General features: G+C 41.3%; 2 protein-coding genes across 4 annotated transcripts in view; one reads left to right on the top strand and one right to left on the bottom strand.

Moving 5' to 3' along the window:
• Positions 1-540: 540 nt before the first annotated feature.
• Positions 541-17,740, top strand: part of tmem117 (transmembrane protein 117) — a 46,617-nt gene continuing 29,417 nt past the window's right edge. Inside the window, exons 1-2 of one of the 3 annotated variants that reach the window (XM_035157516.2) lie at positions 541-952; positions 4,911-5,218. In XM_035157516.2, the coding sequence (XP_035013407.1) occupies positions 4,939-5,218 (280 nt within the window). In that variant the 5' untranslated portion in view covers positions 541-952; positions 4,911-4,938. Of the gene's footprint in view, positions 953-1,101; positions 1,352-3,245; positions 3,314-4,910; positions 5,219-17,740 lie in introns of those variants that run through there. The other 2 variants (XM_035157517.2, XM_035157518.2) reach the window with 2 other exon arrangements.
• Positions 13,946-16,698, bottom strand: LOC118110002 (P2Y purinoceptor 1). The gene is made up of 2 exons (XM_035157520.1): positions 16,596-16,698; positions 13,946-14,961 (listed from the first exon to the last, which is right to left on the bottom strand). Exons 1-2 carry the CDS (start codon positions 16,633-16,635, stop codon positions 13,961-13,963), a joined length of 1,041 nt encoding a protein of 346 aa, XP_035013411.1. The 5' UTR covers positions 16,636-16,698; the 3' UTR covers positions 13,946-13,960.

Genomic DNA, 17,740 nt, shown 5'->3' with positions numbered 1-17,740 from the left:
TTCATTTCATACAGGTACCCTCATATCAAATGTATCCAATCAGCTAATTCTAATTATAACAATAACAATAATAATAATAATAAATTCATAAAGATATTTTAACAGTTCGCAAAGACACTTCACATAGGTTAAAACAAATCATAAACTAAAAGTAAACAACCAAAAATATGAAATAAACAAACAACATCATAATAACGCAATACAACATAAAATATATATCATATTCACACATTGAAATATAAAATAAACACCATAATCACACATTTAAAGTAGATCTGACGAACTACACTGAACTGCACTAACCTGTATGAATGTTGCAAAACAAATAAAGACTGATTGATTGGTTGATTGATTTGTTGATTGGTTGATTGATTGATTGGTTGATTTGTTGATATGTTGATTGGTTGATTGGTTGATTGGTTGAATGGTTAAATGAATTGCATATTTACTGAAACAAACGTCCGCCTTCTTCACCGCGTTTTATTTTGAAAGGTGTGGACGGAAGTGGTGTGTAAATACGTCTCTATCTTGTCACTGGTGAATCAACGTGTTTCGGCCACATTGCTTTACACTGATGCTGTGTTCGCTGAGTGGATCCACACATCTGCATCCGTCCATCAGCTCCACATCAGCAGGCTCCGGTCAGCAGCCCCGCACCCTGCACCGCCCGCCCTCCCGCCCGGCGGGAACCCGCTGACGAAGCACCGCCCGGCTGCGCTGTAGCCCGCCCGGCGCACGGACTCTCCAGGACAATGGCAGAGGATTTGGGGAGGGGGGCGCCTCAGTCGTGTACCAACAACAGGTCGCATGGATAATCCCGCATCAGCAGCCAGTGTTCGGGGGGATCAGAGCGCCGCTGTCGGCCTGATGTGGCTGGAGAGCCGTGCGGGGCTCCACGTCCTGGCTGCGCTCTGAGGAAGAGGAGGAGGAGGAGGAGAGCGGCGTGGAGCAGGTGCGTTCACGGTTTCATCCTCCACACATGCACACATGATACCGAGGTGTAATGTCTTTGGTGGGACAGGTGAGGCAGGTAGGATTGTGGCACGGTTTTGGCTCGTCCCGGATGTGCCAGGCTGCACCGACGTTGAAGTTGTGTAATCGGATGAACCCAGTGGAGCGTGTTGTGCGTTGTCTCGTGGGGTCCTGCGATGTGACATCTGGCGTCATCAGTGTTGTGACAGCACGGAGGATGTGAGTGGTCTCACACTCCTGCCCCTGTGCTCAGCAGCGGTCCATTCAGAAACTACTGGAACTGACACAGAGAGTGGGCTTCCTGTGGGACAGAAACGTCTTTCTGATGGCTAAAGGAAAGGACCTAGGACCATGGACGTGATGATGATGATGTCACAAGGTAGGCCTGGATGATTTGGCCAAAACTGATACCAGGATTAAACCGTTCGTAAATATCGCGATAAATGTCACATTATAAGTTTAAAGACAGATTTTTGCTCCCGATTGACGGTTGTGGTTTTAAACTCTGACAAACAGTTACAAATCAGCTAAAACAAATCAAATCACCAGTGACTAATGACTAATATCAATAAAGCTATTGATTAGTTTTCTCAGTTAGTTGTAAATTAGGGCTGGATGATAATAATCACGATAAATGTAGCATTATTATTTATTTTATGTTTGAAGACTCCTGATTGAACACCTTATGAACAGCAAAACATTGTACACATTTGAGGTGCATAAATTATGTGTTATACTCCTCGATGTGCATTCATAACATATTTATTGATATATCTTGGACCTTTGTTGTATTGGTATTGATGAAAATGATATTGTGATAATTATTGATATTGATTTATTGCCAAGACCTATCACAGATTTAGCAAATTCACCTCATTGCATTTCTAGCAGTGTTTAGGTTAAAGCCTACCACCATATGAAATACTGTACCCCCAGGTGTTCTCTGGAGAGCCCTCCTCTCTCCTAGGGCTGGGTGATAAAACTATCAATAATTATCGCAATATAATTTTCATCGATAGCAATACAAAAAAAACATTGCCTTTGGTAGCTCGCCTCCAGTTGAAACACGACCAAAAGGCATTCTTTTGGTTACAGGTATTTATTTCTTTTAAAAATTCTGTTGAAATACCGTCTAAATCACTTGTGTTCATGATTCAACGGGAGAGGAGCTACAGTCGGAACTGACTGGCCGCGTTAGCCATACTAACACTCTCGATAAAGAAAATCAAAAGCATATTTTCAAATGCATATACACCAGTCTATTAAGTATATACTGTTATATTTCGAGTTTTATTTTGGTAATCTAGCTATGGTTAGCTAGCCAGAAAAGAAGCTAGCTAGCTAACAGCTAGTTAGTATTGTACATATTTCTCTTTCTCACTAGTAATGGATTGTAAAATAAGACTTACATGCATCAGATGTGCAAAAGCAGCTGTGTGAGATGAATGGTACGTGTTCCGGAGTGAATACATACTGCATGGCTCATACATGTGTGTAAAAGTGATGTACAAACACAAAGTTTGTTTATAAAGTAAGAAAGGAAAAAGGAAGATGAAAACAAGATATTCAATCAAATACATTTATTTCAAACATATAGCAAAGAAACACACTTATGAATTAACAAAGGAAATGAATACGGGTCATTTTTGACCCATGTTGTGCATTAGAAGGGTAGTGATACAGAAAAGATTTTTATTTAAAAAGTAACAAAGGAAAAATTAAAATAAGGATTTGTGATGATCAAAAACAAGTTAATTGGTGAATACCTGAAATATTGAAAGATGAAATTCATTCACTGCAAAGATATAGAAAATAAACACTGAGCCAGCTCACTTTTGACCCATGTTGTGTATCAAAGGGTTAACTCTCGACAAAGGTGAGGAACAACTTTAAAAAAAAACTTACTTTACTTAGAGGCCAAAGTGAGACTTTGAACTTAAAATAAATAATAATAATGTGACATTTATTGCGATTATCTTGATATAATTTTTGGCCATATCACTCAGCCATAATCTCTCCTTCCTCAGGCACTGGCCTCAAATGTGGGAGCAGACCCCCCCCCCCATCTCCATTCTGTATTATACCAGCACAATTAAATGATTATATTAGAGGAACCACTAGCTTAGCATCAGCCAACGGGGCAGATAATTGCCAGGAGTGATGCTGGTGAAATTGAATAGCCACACGGGTGCACCGCAGTGGCAGCTCTATTTCTGAAGCCGTGACATCACTCCAAGTTCCCACTGTGGGGTATTTTTGGAAATGGTGTCAAAACAGGGGACTGGTTTGGGAAGTTCAGACCAGCTGCAGGGGGGAGGGATACAGCGACGGGACTTCATGGGTGAGCGATAATAATTGGATATAAAAATACAGAGGGGTGGTGGACTGTCGAGAAGTTGCTCAAGCGCTGCTCGGCTGGAGTTCCCGAGGAAAGCGTCAAACGTAATGCTGCTCCAGTTTTATTTTGTGGGGAAGACAGAGCAGACAGGCTGAGAGATAAGCTGCTGAACAGGTGGCACTTTACAGCAAAGTGCTTCAGGAATTCTACCTTATCAAGGTATGACACACATAACTCAGCTTCTTTTACTGAGCGATGAAGGATTTGAACGTCTGCTTCTTGTTAATTATGGGCTAATTAAACTCATTAATGTCTCACCACTTCTACCAGTCGTCATGCTGCTGATTCTCTGCTGCGTTGTCATGACGAACCAGTCGCATCAGGACCTCTGTGTCCTATCTCATGATCTCAGCATTGATGGGGGGTTTTGTGTTTAGTGTGTAAATGTGTTATCAGCACTGTCTCTGCACTGAATGAGTCTGAATTTAGCATAATAATCCCAGTCTATGCTAATCCTCAGTGATAGTACCAACATTAATCTGAGTCCGAGGGATGTTTTCACCCTAATCTTCCCAGCTGATCTGAGCGTGACGTAATCTGACTGAAAAAATAACTTTCTTTGCACTGAAAATTCTTTGCACTAAAAATTCTGCATCTCATGGAGGAACAATAGCTGTTTTATTACCTCAACTCTATACGAGGCCAAAGCTGCAATTTAATCCTCATAAATTCTGCAATCTCACAGAACACTTTGTTATAGTCATTGCATTTTTTCATATCAGGGCAGTGTTGCAAGTTTAGGCTTCCTTGGGCTCCTTGTTTATCTATAGATTGTTGCAGTCTCTCCCATTCTGCTCATCGTTCACTTATATCTTATATAACTTTTTATACCTCCACCATGGAGATCATGTTTTCGCCCCTGTCCATTCGTTCGTTGGGTGGTTTGTTTGTTAGTTAGCAAGATTCCACAAAAACTATTGGATGGATTACCACAAAACCTGGTGACAGGATGCGATATGGATCAGGGGAGAACCTATTACATGTTGGTGCAGATCCAGAATTTTCTTTTCACTTTCTTTAACAATGTGAGATAGGGCTTTTTTCAACATGTTCAAAATGTTTAAAAGAATGCTATTCATGAGTGTTGCAGAGGTATGCACTCTGACATAGTTTGTTTATTTGTTCTTTTGTTTGTCAGCAGGATTACGCAAAAACTATTCAATTATTCAAAACTTTGTGGAAGGAAGGGACATGGGCCAAGACAGAACCCATTAAATCTTGGCATGGATCCACAAATTTCTTTTCACTTTTTTTTATGTTTTCACCAATTTTTTCAACAAATAATTCATAGCTCTTGCTGAAGAAAATCTGTTATGTTTAGTGGACTGATAATTATGAGTGTGTGTAGTTTGGTGCAGATCCAAATAAAAATCCAGATCTAACGAATTTAAATGTGGTTTCATGAAGTGACTGTTGGGCCTTAGTGGAGGTATGCACTCTACTGGCTGTTTTATTGTGTATTTTCTCTCCGTTATTTAATTCCCATTCATGTACAACATGTTGTTACACCCCTCTCTTTCTCTCTCTGCCTGATTCTCAGGTGTAGTGTGGCTGGGGGGCTCAGCAGGATGGAAATAGATGCCCGCTTTCGCTATTATTTCCAGCACCCATGGTCGCGTCTCATCGTGGCCTACCTTGTCACCTTCTTTAACTTCCTCATCTTCGCCGAGGACCCCATCTCTCACAGCCAGACCGAGGCCCATATGATCGTGGTGGGCAACTGCTTCTCCTTCCTGTTCAACAAGTACCCAGGTCTCGGATGGAACATCCTGAAAGTAATATGCTGGACGCTGGCCACGATCACCGGTATGCTAGCCGGGAAGTTTATATTCCACCGCCGGCTCTTTGGTAAGTCATGCGCACAGTGATGCAGAGGAATGTGCAGAGTAATGGCTCTACTGAGGGAGGGAACTTTCTCCTGAGTGGATTCTGTTGAGGCTGTTCATCAGCGAGAAACGTTGAATAGTAATGTAATTAAGAGGGTTGTTATATCTCCACCATCAATTTTCTTCTTTGTATCTTTGCTCCCACATGTTGAACTCTGCCTCTCGTCTCACTTCTCATCAGATCTGGGTCAAATAGTGATTGTAAATCTCCTCTGCTTTTATCACACTCTGGTTGCAGTGGGCTTCAGTTAATTATAATTTTCCTAATTAATCAATTAGTTGATAAAAAAGAAAAAGAAATGTAGAAAAAGGCCAACCATAGGGTTTTTTGAAAGCCCAATATGATATCACGTCAAATCTAAAAACACTGGAATGGTACTCAGGAGAGCGCGTACCTCTGCCAATGTCACCAACAGTCCCCTTAAATCTAATCAAGCTGCACCAAATCTCACACACTCATAAATATCATTTACCTTAAATGTGGCTGTTTTTTTTCATAAAAGATCCATGAATAAGGGCACGGCCACACAGAATGCATGCGAATGATAATCGCCAACCAAGGCGAATTACGTAGGCTATTATCGCTTGCTGAATATGGACAGTGCAGGATGTGATGCCAATGATGGCTAAATGGGGTCAACCACACAAACATCGTTGCTAGTGGTTTAAGCTTTTATGTTGCTGATCCAAGTTCACCAAAGCCAAGCTGCGGATTTGCTTCACCACAAGGAGCAACTGTTTTATTTACCTCCTTGCTCGCATAAAATCAAAGTGAACAGGAGGCAATTGGTTTGCCAGTGCTTCATTGGCATTTGTGTGACCACGCCCTTGTTTTGACACGTGATTCACAAAAGAGATCATAGAGATACAACATATGCCCGTCAGAAGAGCCACGTAGCGGCAGATCACTCTGTGGGTTTGTGAACGTAGCATGGATCTATGTTATATGAGGAGACAAAGTACAAATTGAACATGCCTGTATCTCTACGCACCATTTGAAAAGTACATTAGTTATTTAAGATTGATCTGAGAATCACCAGACTCATTATTAACAAAAGTTATACAACTACATCTGTGGTGTACTCGTCACGACCTTGTTGAGAACCTCTGCAGCACAACATCCATCACCTCCTGCATATTTTAATCAGTCCTCATCTTGCTCACTTCTTCATCGCACACGTCTCCTCGGTACATGTCCTTTCTTTCACCCACTTGCCATCTGCCTCTCCCCTTCTTAAATCATCCAACTTTTATTTCTTGCCACTCTCTCTCGCCAGCGTGACACTTTCCTTTTTCGCTCTCCTCTCACAAGGCCGTGACTGGTAATATCATCAGCTTTTCATTTGTCTAAACTCTGCAACAGTCTTTGCTGCACTTCCCATTCAAGTCACACATTTAATTTCCTACTCACTTCACAACTCACTTAGGCCTGGCACGCTGGCTTATCTATGGATGAACCATTAATTACTGTAATTGGAGGGCAGAAGGAGAGAGCTGGGGGGGGGTACTCTGTGAGTGATCATCTACTCTGAGCACAAATAGAAAGCTGTGAGCGCACTATGACACACCGAGAGGGGAAATGGAAAAGGGCTTTGAGGACTGTGTAACCTGCTCATGGTGGATCTGATAATAGCAGCTCTTCTAACTACTCAAGTTTCAATTAATAAATTGAGTTCCAGTGACTGACTTACTGATCTGTGACATAGTTTCCTCTTCTTTGGGTCAGGATCACACTAGAGTTAGTCGATACTGTATACGTACAGAGTCCTTGGAGATTTGTAGGACTGAGATAGAGACCTCCAACTTTACATACAGTCTATGTTGTGGACACTTTAGAGGGCCCCAGGGGTACTTATAGACACTGGATGTTATAAATGCAGATATTTCTAAACTCCAAACAGAATAAGAACGGAAGTACGCAAATTGAGATGCAGCAACTGTTTATGGAATTTAGGTGAACAGACTCATTTAAACTTCTTGATTTGTATTCATATCCATAGTTTTACTGTCACACAGAATTCATTATTTCAGTATGAAGCTGTAGACAGAGCGTCTGTGTTTTACTGCACCAGCATTTACTTGACTCATAATAGTAAAGAAGACGCTTCATCACATGAACTCCAGTCAATTACACTGAGGCTCTGTGTATATACTCTTACATTGGCTTGAGGGTATACAGGACAGTAGAGTGCAGCTCATCCTGCAGGGAGGTACAACTAATGCACTTCAATAAGCCTGCAAACAGATGGTGTGTGTGTGTGTGTGTGTGTGTGTGTGTGTGTGTGTGTGTGTGTGTGTGTGTGTGTGTGTGTGTGTGTGTGTGTGTGTGTGTGTGTGTGTGTGTGTGTGTGTGTGTGTGTGTGTGTGTGTGTGTGTGTGTGTGTGTGTGTGTGTGTGTACTGTGAGAGTTGAGGATGTAAGAAAGGACAGATGAAGAGAATCTGGGATGGAGGGAAAGAGAGGCGGATGTTGAGAGTCGGAGAGACGAATCGTGCCCTGCACAACATTTCAGTGAGGCAGTTATGTAATCACAGCCCAGGTATAGAAGCAGGCCCAGCATACAGAGTATTATCTATCGTAGATCTGTCACAGAGGCCCACATGTCACCTCCTACTGCGCATCATGTCTCTGGTGAAGCTTAGCAAATTTATCCAGCGTCTCCTCCGCTCGCTCGTACGTAGGCAGGCCGGGTAAACACCTCAGTCACACAGAGGCTTGACTACCTGAAAAAGCACTTTGCGGCTGAAAGCTCTCTGTAGTCTGTTTTCTGACGCTCTTCTACAAATGTAATACATTGCCTAACTGGAATACTGTTCAGGCCGACTCTGTGGAGTTATGCATAGCTTCACATCAATTTGTCATAAAGCTCGAAACATTCGAGACATTGTTTTTTAAAGCTGACACATCCCCCCTGCATCATTTATAATTTATGACGGCCCAGAAAATCTAAAAATGTCCTCCATTCTGCATCCTCCAATTCTATTTTTTTCCCTTTATTTGCCTCAATATGTGATTTACCGCTTCAGAAATCCACACAAATATTAATCCAGCTGCTGCAGAACCTCAGCAATTCCTTTATTCGGTTATGTTTTTCAGTCCATTAAGCACAGATACACAGTATTGTTCTCTGTTTGCTTCTTCTGGGGGGAAACAGAGAAAACTCCAGTGGATGAATAGCTTCTGACAGATTATGTGATTTGAGACTGCATTTGAGGTTCAAGGAACAACCTATGTTTTTCCATCCAGGGTTCACTCAAGGCTATGTGTGCTCTCTAATCGAGTGGGCGGTAGCCAATGATTTCTGGTCATCCAGAGGGAGACTGGCTGTCGTTTGGCATTTGCATTAAATCTTAGGTCACACAGGGTTTGTGAGCTGTCTATTTCAGCCACAGATTAGATTAAGTCACCTTTTCAGATTTCAGGACAGAGACCCCTTTGGGAGGATCTTGTTCAAGGACTTTGCATTGGTTTTACTTATGAAGTATTACAAACCAAGAATTTAAAGTTAAATGCATTTTATTTTGTCATGTCATTTTTGTTTGAACTCGACATGTAAGGGTAAAGAGTCTTTGACTTCTAACACAATAAAGATCAGTAGATTCAGTCTTTAGTTTTAATTTGACAAGAATCTTAAAAGTAAGGCTGCAAGAAAAGTCTGTCTTACATGCTCGTACACAGAAACCATATATTGTATATAAAGACGGACAACATGACAGCCAGCTCCATAGATAAATTATGATACAAATTTTGAAATGGTTAAGATTAAAGTTGTGTTTCATAGTCAAACGGGAGATGACACAAAGGAGTTTAAACCTAAATAGTTCAACATCCATGAGTCCCATGTCAAACAAGATAAGAAAACACAGGTCAAATGATGAAGAGATCCATTGACATTCAACTGTAATCCATTAGTCCAATAGTCCATTTTACAAATGCACTTCTCCACTGTTCTGCTGATGAGACAATCAACACATCTATCATATCAAAGCAGCCTTATCTTAGTTTAGCACAAAGACTGCGACTGACAGACAGACGCAGGTCCAAAAAGGTTGCTTCAAATAATCTATTTTTATAATCCACGCGAAAAGCTACCAGAAAAGGAAAGCTGTACCAAGAAAGTCAGTGTTCAGAAACCAAGTTGTCGAGATACAAGAATGAAACAAACCATGTCAGTGAAAAACTTATCAGTGATTTTCAGCCGGACAGATCAAGAGGTAGATGTTGTTATCTTTGCAAACAGCCGTATTAGAGTGGTATTGATCCTCTAATCTGACGTGTTTGTATCTCAAATTGTTCTTTTCAAATAAATCATTGAATTGTTGGATTGAAATCTTTGTATACAGTCTAACTTTAGGGATATATTTTTGATGAGCAGACATTACGTGTGTGTGTGTGTGTGTGTAGTGTTGAGTTATATAATATTTATAACAAATGCCCCATAACGCAACTAGTTATTCTTTCCGCAGTGATGCAGCACCACAGCACCACATCACCACAGCACTACAGCTTTATATCATGGGACTATCTTTGCAGTAAATGACTAACTCACTGCCCATCTCCATAATGGGAGAAGTGTAACTGGGCCTTATTTCTCTCTCTCGCTGTCTCAGTCCCTGGATTAGCATAATATATGCACCTCTCTCTCTCCAAGGCTTTTCTAAAAAGCTAAATTGAAGGGTAATTTTCAGTCATGTGGAGCACCGTGCTAAGCGTATTAGACCCGCTTTTCAACGTTTACATTCAATCAAACACGTAGCAATCTTTTGAGGCTCCAGAATCATGTGAGCAGCAGAGGAAGAGGTGACAGTAATGTGAAAACCTGTTTTACACAACTGTTAGAGCACCACGTTCTGTTGAGCTCAGTGTGTGTGTGTGTGTGTTGGGGAGATGTCATTGGTTGCTCTGTTGTTGCAGTGCCTCTCGTCCTCATTCCCTGATCTTGATGATTGTAGCCTGCAGGATGCCATCTGGGTTCTGTCATATGTTTTTACTGTGCCACGCAAAGGCTGAGATGCCTTATGTATGGCACAGTGTGGCTGCGGGTCAAAAAGGAGTGTGTGTGTTTGTGTGTGTGTGTGTGTGTGTGTGTGTGTGTGTGTGTGTGTGTGTGTGTGTGTGTGTGTGTGTGTGTGTGTGTGTGGCTGTGGGGTATTTTCCTATTCATGTGTGTGACTTAGAGAAAGTCTTTCTGTTGAGAGTATTAAAGTGTTCCTGCCTCTATTCATATGGAAATTATTAGTCTTTTAATTTATTATCAGAAAGTCCTTCAACAATTGTCATAACAAATGCATTGTTTAAGTCATTTATCAAAAAGAGCAGGTCGACCCCTGAAGACCTCTAGCCTGTAGTTTTACGTAACGTGGATGTGAATGATTAGAACTGTGGCACAGTGATCCTCGATCTAAAACCAATTAGTAAGGGGAATAAAGTGGGAAGGCAGTGGCTCCTTCACTACTTATGGTGTCTTGATGAGACCACACCCAGCTTTGAAGATGGACCTTCCTTTTGATCACAGCAGCACATCTGTGTGTTTTATGTGTATAGCAGAATGTATATAAAGATTTATAGACGTTTCCACTTCCTCCCACTGACAAGAAATAAAGCCAAAATATCCCGCATGTGAACACTGACATCTTGCACATTTGAAACCTGAGTCTGCACAGTCGTGATCTGTCGATGGAGCTGTGGTAGCGAGGTCCTGCTGATACACGCACTTTACCAGTCATGTGTCAGTCTCAGCTGTCAATCATGATGTTTCACCCCGTTTTTATAGTATCAAATTATGAATTAAAACCAAACTTACTTGAAAAAAGGAGCGCTTGAGCTTCGGTGTGATAAGATCTAGAATGACAGAAACCATTTGACTTTGCTTTGGCCCATGCCCATCCAGTAACATGGAGGAGGCAGAGTTTATTACCTGTACTGTAGCCAGCCTCCAGAGGGTGATCAAGACATTTTGGCTTTGTCATGTCATCCATGTTTATATACAGTCTATGGTGCGTGGTTATAACACTAGCATGGTGACAAAAATGTGTCCACAGACAGACGGTCACCTCATCTCTGCCTCTGTGGTAATTCCTCCACACACAGCCCTACTGTCACAGCCGGTCATCATCAGCTTCATAACTACTCAGCCTTCAACAAACCTATGGTGCCCTGTAGAGTAGTATGTTACACTCTCCTCCTGGAGGCTGCCCCCTCCCTCAGTAAATAACGTGTGATTGCTCTGGTGTCAGCCCTTCTGCTGCGCCCCTGCAGTTTATAACACTTTTATCTTACTGGGTGAAGCTGCCAGGTCTCTGCTGCATTTTAGTAAAGTGTGCATTTATGCGAGGTGTTAGGGCTGTTACTATAAAGAAGTTCTAGTTGGCCTTTGTCTTTTTTCTGCTCATTTTACTACAGTGCAAGCCTCATCCCAGTTTAGGACACAAACACATTATAAAAAAGAAGATCCATTGATATTGAACACTGGAACTTATAAATAAGAAAATCTAAGTTCTACACTCGCGCCATTTAATCAACTCAGAAGAGGCGAGGGCCAAGAGATGACATCAATAAAGGAGAAGTCAAACTGTGGAATTATTGCGGTCAGTTAAAAGATCATAATCAGGCGAATATGTAACAATCGGCCTAATTCTTGTCTGTTAATGAAAACTACTGAAAACACTCCTACTACATGTTTGTGTTTATTGTCTCATGCTATTTGCTCCTACAGCAGTATAAAGACAATTAAATGAATGTTATTAAATTATATTAAATATTAATATAATATTGTTTTTGACTATGGGGATACATTTATGAGTAATATTACAGGAATTGCAGAGAATGATTTTCTACATTTTCATCACTCCTCAGTTTATTTTTTACAACAGTGTCACTTCTCTCATCAACCTTGTTTGCAGCTGTCTACAGTGAAAAAATACTTGGTCAAACCTTATACATGGTTGGACTGTGCAAGTACTGTCAGTGTGTGAGTTTTCGGTTGAAAGCTGATGTGGAACAGAAATATGCTTATTAACATAATCAAGACGTCATTGCGTCATATTTACATTTTGCCTTGTTTCAGCCACTTCTGTGTTGGACATTGCCTGGACTTGGGCAGCAGAGAGCTGTCAGGGTAGAGGCTGTTCAATGTCCTGTTCAACTGATTTGGACATTTACATTCACACTTCCAGCTCCTCCAGGTTAAGTTCAGGGTCGTAGTGTGAAAGCAGCTTTTTTTTCTCACACAGTGTTGGCACAGCCGACAGAGAGACAAAGACACAGAGCAAAAACGGCAAGAGGCAGCAACACAGGAAACCAGCCAGAAGAAAAATTGCTTATTTACCTGAAATGTGTAACTCCTTTGGTCCGGAGCCATAAATAATGAAATTAATCTATGAGTCAGCTGATAGGAACAGGTGGAGTGCTTCAGTGTCCTGGGAGCCAGCTCTCTGTGTCTCTCTCTGGCTCTACTTGCTGCAGTCTCCCTGTGGACGGACTTATGTTGTCACTTCCCACCTCTGATTTATTATCCAGACACTTAGTTACAGAGGAGTTTCGCTCTGGGGAGACTAGTGGACATAGTCGTGGCTATTCCCTCAGCCCCATCGGTGATGCTACGGCACAGCAGCTGTGTGATGAATGGGGACGCTAGTGTGTACATGCTAAGATGCAGGCAGTGGTATAACTCAGAGGCCCGGCAATCTGGGTTTGTTTTGGGTGGGGGTTGTTAATTTGGGTCCCTAAGGAGGGCATGGTGTTTGTTCTGATGCTGGAAATCTAAACAGGATACAGTAGAGCTGCACACTCAAACCTAAAATAGATGAAAGTGCAAACATAATGAGGCTGACCTCACAGTTTGCACACGATGGGATGAGTTTAATACGAAGAGCAGTGACTGCTCTATCTATAGCTGGAGAATCAGTACGGATATGGTCATATCACGGCCTGGTGTTTAATCCATTCATTGAAAATTTTGATAACATTTTCCATGTACGCTTCACTGCACGACAGTCACAATATTTAAACAGGAGGAGGTGGTGATGGGTGTTTTTACAGGTTTGTTTTGATAAGGCTTTAACACGAGTTAGCATTGCAAATAAATAACAGGATGATTGACTCATTCACTGGTGCTTTTCTGTTATTATACAGATGCATATCACCTCTGCATCTGTATAATAACAGAAAAGCACCAGTGAATGAGTCAATTCACTAGAGCTTTTATTTGGATCTGCACCAAATTCCTTGCATGCAATATCAGTCCTGATCTTGATTCTTGATTCAAATTCAATGAATTATTCTCTGATAAATCAATGAAAATGTTATGGAAAAACTCACAATGTTAAAGAAAGTGAAAAAACAAAGATTCCTGGATCCGTCCCCTGATCTGGATCTACACCTAAATTGAATGGGCTCTTTCCTGACCCTAACCTTCCTCCCACTAAGTTTCATGGAAATTGGTTTTGTGGTTTTTGTGTAATCCTGCAAACAGACAAACAAATGCAGATAAACATGTAACCTCCTTGGTGGATGTAATAAGGTGATTAACTCTGCAATACTTTCTGTGATGATAGAGATGTGGATCTAAGTCAGATTTTTCAGCCACAGTATTTACATTTTTTATTCCATTTCAAAAATTTATATGGGACACTTTGGGCAAAGACAAATGTCCCATTAACATTGATCCAGCAAATGGAATGTAAGGCAACTAGGATCCACTCAATCAACCAATCACCCCAACCCTCCTGCTGGCTCTGCAGCACAGCCTCCTGCTTCTGTCTCTCTTCAGGGCCAGCAGCTTCTTCTGGAACTGCTCGCTCGCTGCGATGTACAGCACCGGGTCCAGACAGCTGCTCACACTGCATATGGCCTCAAAGAACTCGAAGGAGGCATAGAGGACATTGGTATTAGAGGGTGTGACCTGGTTGTGGAGCCTCATGAACACTAGAGTGATGACCATGATGTGGTAGGGCATGAAAGAGACCACGAAGATGAGTATGGCAGCGGTGATGAGCCGCTGAGGCTTCCCTCCCGCCCGCTGGGCTCCTCTGTCCCTTCTGCCCCTCGGGAGACGCCTCAAAACACGAACTGTGGTGATGTAAAAAACCAGCATGATGCTAAATGGCAGCAGGAAGCCTACTATTGTTCTGATAATGGTGATGGTCTTGACGTAGATGAACGGACCCTGGATGTGGTCCATGCACACAGTGACATTTTCAGGCCTCCGGATTGCGAAAGTTACATATAAGTCAGGGATGGAGCTCAGGATGAGCAGGACCCATGTGCAGATGGCGCACAGCTTAGCTTTACCCACGTCCCACCAGCGCAGAGAGCTGATGGGGTGCACCGTCCCAATGTAGCGATCAAAACTGATCAGGGTGAGGAAGAGGATGCTGCCGTAGATGTTGATGTTGAAGGAGATCTTCTTGAACTGGCAGAAGATCTGTATGTCTTTAAGGTGCGGCCTCTGGAAGGTGAAGTAAAGGGTGAATGGGAGGGTGAGGATCCAGGCCGAGTCACACAGCGCCAGGTTCAGCAGGAAGATGTTGCTGGCGCTGGAGCTTTTCTTGAAGCAAGTGTAGTTGACCAGAGCCGCCACGTTTCCCAAGATCCCCACAGGAAGGGCAAAAGTGAAGAGGACCAGCAGGATGTAGCAGTACCACTGGCCATTCTCAAAGCGCCTGCAGAATACTGTCGACTGGTTCAGGAACTCCAGAAGCACCTCTGGGATGTAAAAAACAAAGAGGAGTCAGTTTTACTGGTGAGTTATTATTGACATCCGGGCACCACAAACATCTAAGAGTGTTGTGGTCACTTTAAAGGACAAAAATGTGCGATATCGAGAATAAGATTAGGTTATCATCGGTTACATCTGCGTGATTTTCAAAGGGATTCTGTAACTTCTCAAGAAACAGTGAGATTGATAATCAAGATTTTGGTTCGAGTTCTCCCTACTGGTTATTTACTAAGAGCATGTCTTTGTCTCGTAATATGATGACTCTTTTCTCATTAAATTGCGACTTTATTCTGATATTACAACTTTTTATTCTAGAAATCTCAGCATTTTTATTTCAAGATGGCTCAATTACTCCATCCTAAATATCTGTACAGAACCACTGCAATCGATCCAATTGTTGTTGTGATATTTCAGGGTGAGCAGCAGTGATGAAACTGTGTTACAGTCCTTAGAGCCATTCTGCTGACATGGCTGAAAACCAAGCAGCAGAGACTGAGATATCCTCACTTTATGATTCACCCCCAAAAAACTGAAATAGTATCTTTCTTACATTTTACCTGACTCGCAAATGCTCATCATCTCCACACCCTCCGATTTAAAATACAAGCTTGCCGGTAAAAATAAATACTCGACTGATGATGACTAATTTTCTCAGACTGCACAAAGCTCCGTCATTATACAACTGGCTGAGTCGTACAATCTGTGGCTTCTACTACTAGTCTTAGTCATAGTAGCAATAAAAAACGTGGTCAATCACAAAAACTACTACTTTAAATTTAACCTTTTAACTTATCATCCTAAGCAGCAAAATAAAAGAGGCATAGAGAAATGATTGTTTTATATCATAAGTTATGGTCTTGTTAAGCTTTCAGTAAACACACTTTATAAGACTGTTAAAAAAACATTACAAATGCACTGTATAAGCAAGGTGTTTAATTCATATATAACATCTACATTGTGGAAATGAAACTCCATGAATCACTCAGTCGATCGTCAGTTTTAATGCCTGCGCTGGTAAGTCGTGCTCACACCGAGCGCTTAAAGTAAGATGTGCTCACTGTCTGTCTCAGGGCTCAGGTCTATATTTACTGTAACTGTCTCCATAGTCTCTGAGCATCAGCAGCGTGTCCAGGAAGTGAGCGCTGCACTGTCTGCGGAGAACAATGAAACCTGGGGGACTGTTGATCTATTGCCTCCAGCATGTCAGGCTCTGTTTGCTCTCAATCTCTGATAATACATTCATTTTGTCCGCCTGAGCGGATATTAACAATTTACATTTCAGCCCAGATGCTGCCTGTGAATACCCTGCTTAGAAAAGGCAACACTTTTACATTCTAAATGTTTAATATGTGATGGAGGTATTAAAACACTTTTAATTTTTGTTTTTATCACGTATGAAAATATCAACTTAATTTAGAAACCATGAGGTTACACTATAATTTAGCGGTAACGACTTTATTTATACAAAATCCAGATCAAGAAATTTAAATAAATATATCTAATAAAATTGTATCCATTGTATTGTGTAAATTATCTATATTTGCTTCACCCAGTTTTATGGAGAATATTGTGACTGATCTTAAAATGTTAAAAATAGTATTTGGGTTCAGATTGTACTCACCTCCTTTAGTTGCGTGAGACTTGTTGAATAGTGGAATCATGATGAGTGAAGATGCTGATCACATCTCAGGACGCCGTCACTACTCCTCCTCCGCCAGCTGTGTGCTTCTCATCTGTCAGGAGCCGTCGCTGCGCTGCCTCTCCTCCGAGGTGTGTCTGTGTGTGTGTGTGTGTGTGTGTGTAATATATCAGTAATCGTAGGATTAAACAGAACTGCTGTTAATTCGTCTGACATGCACATTTGCTTCCTCACGTGAGCCTGTGTTTAACTGATGGTCTTTTTACTGTTATGTTTGTTTTTCCAGCTCCGAGTCGTTGTGAATGAACTGTGAGTGGATTGCTGCTATAAATCTGGTGATTTTTATAACCTGAGCACTTCCCAGAATTATTACACATGATCTCATTATCAGATTGAAACAGAATGATAACCACAATGTCAGCAAGTCTGGACAAGGTGGTAATCGGAAAAATGTGAATTAGAATTTGTTAAAGACTTTTCCCCCTCAGTTTATTTAACTAAGATGTGTGTCGCACTGTTTCCTGTCCTGATTTATAATTCCACATGTACAGTATTTTCTCTGCAGTATGAATTTACCACAGCACAGCTTTACTGGATTAGTGGCTTATTCACATGCTGAGGGAGAATAGTGAAACCTGGTAAATTACTTGGTAAACGTTGAAATGTAGTTTAGGAGGTCACCTTAAAATTGAATGTAGTCAGTCAGCCTACGACAATAAGCCAATTTAAATAGGATGACTGTATTGTTTGTTCATTGTTTTGATACTAAACTTAAAAGACTTCATTGTCATTCAAAACTCACACCAGTAAAATGCACATTTGTACGAAATATTCATTGCATCTGGCTCACGACACAGCAGATAGAGTGAAAGAAGTCAATATAAATAGGATAACTTTAAAAGTAACATTAAGTGTAAAGTGTAAATTGCTCACATAACACAGTAAATATAAGTATATTGCACATAAGAGAAAAACTGTGGGCTTATCGTACACTCGTATACTTCACCGATCGATCCATAGACGTTATGAATGGATAAACTTATTCTACAGTCATGGTAGTCATTTAAAAGTGTGGATCACACAGATGAAAATATTCGTGACAGCATGCACTAAAGTCAGACACAGAT

Source organism: Hippoglossus stenolepis, chromosome 5 (genome assembly GCF_022539355.2).
Source record: "Hippoglossus stenolepis isolate QCI-W04-F060 chromosome 5, HSTE1.2, whole genome shotgun sequence".
Taxonomy (NCBI): Eukaryota; Metazoa; Chordata; class Actinopteri; order Pleuronectiformes; family Pleuronectidae; genus Hippoglossus; species Hippoglossus stenolepis.
This window is presented reverse-complemented; position numbering and strand designations above follow the sequence as displayed.

What these genes read in the sequence shown, in the direction of transcription:
- LOC118110002 (XM_035157520.1), bottom strand. Translation starts at nt 16,635, where the DNA reads ATGATTCCACTATTCAACAAGTCTCACGCAACTAAAGGAG. An exon ending in GTCTCACGCAACTAAAGGAG is followed by an intron (nt 14,962 to 16,595) that starts GTGAGTACAATC and finishes TTTACATCCCAG; the next exon opens with AGGTGCTTCTGGAGTTCCTG.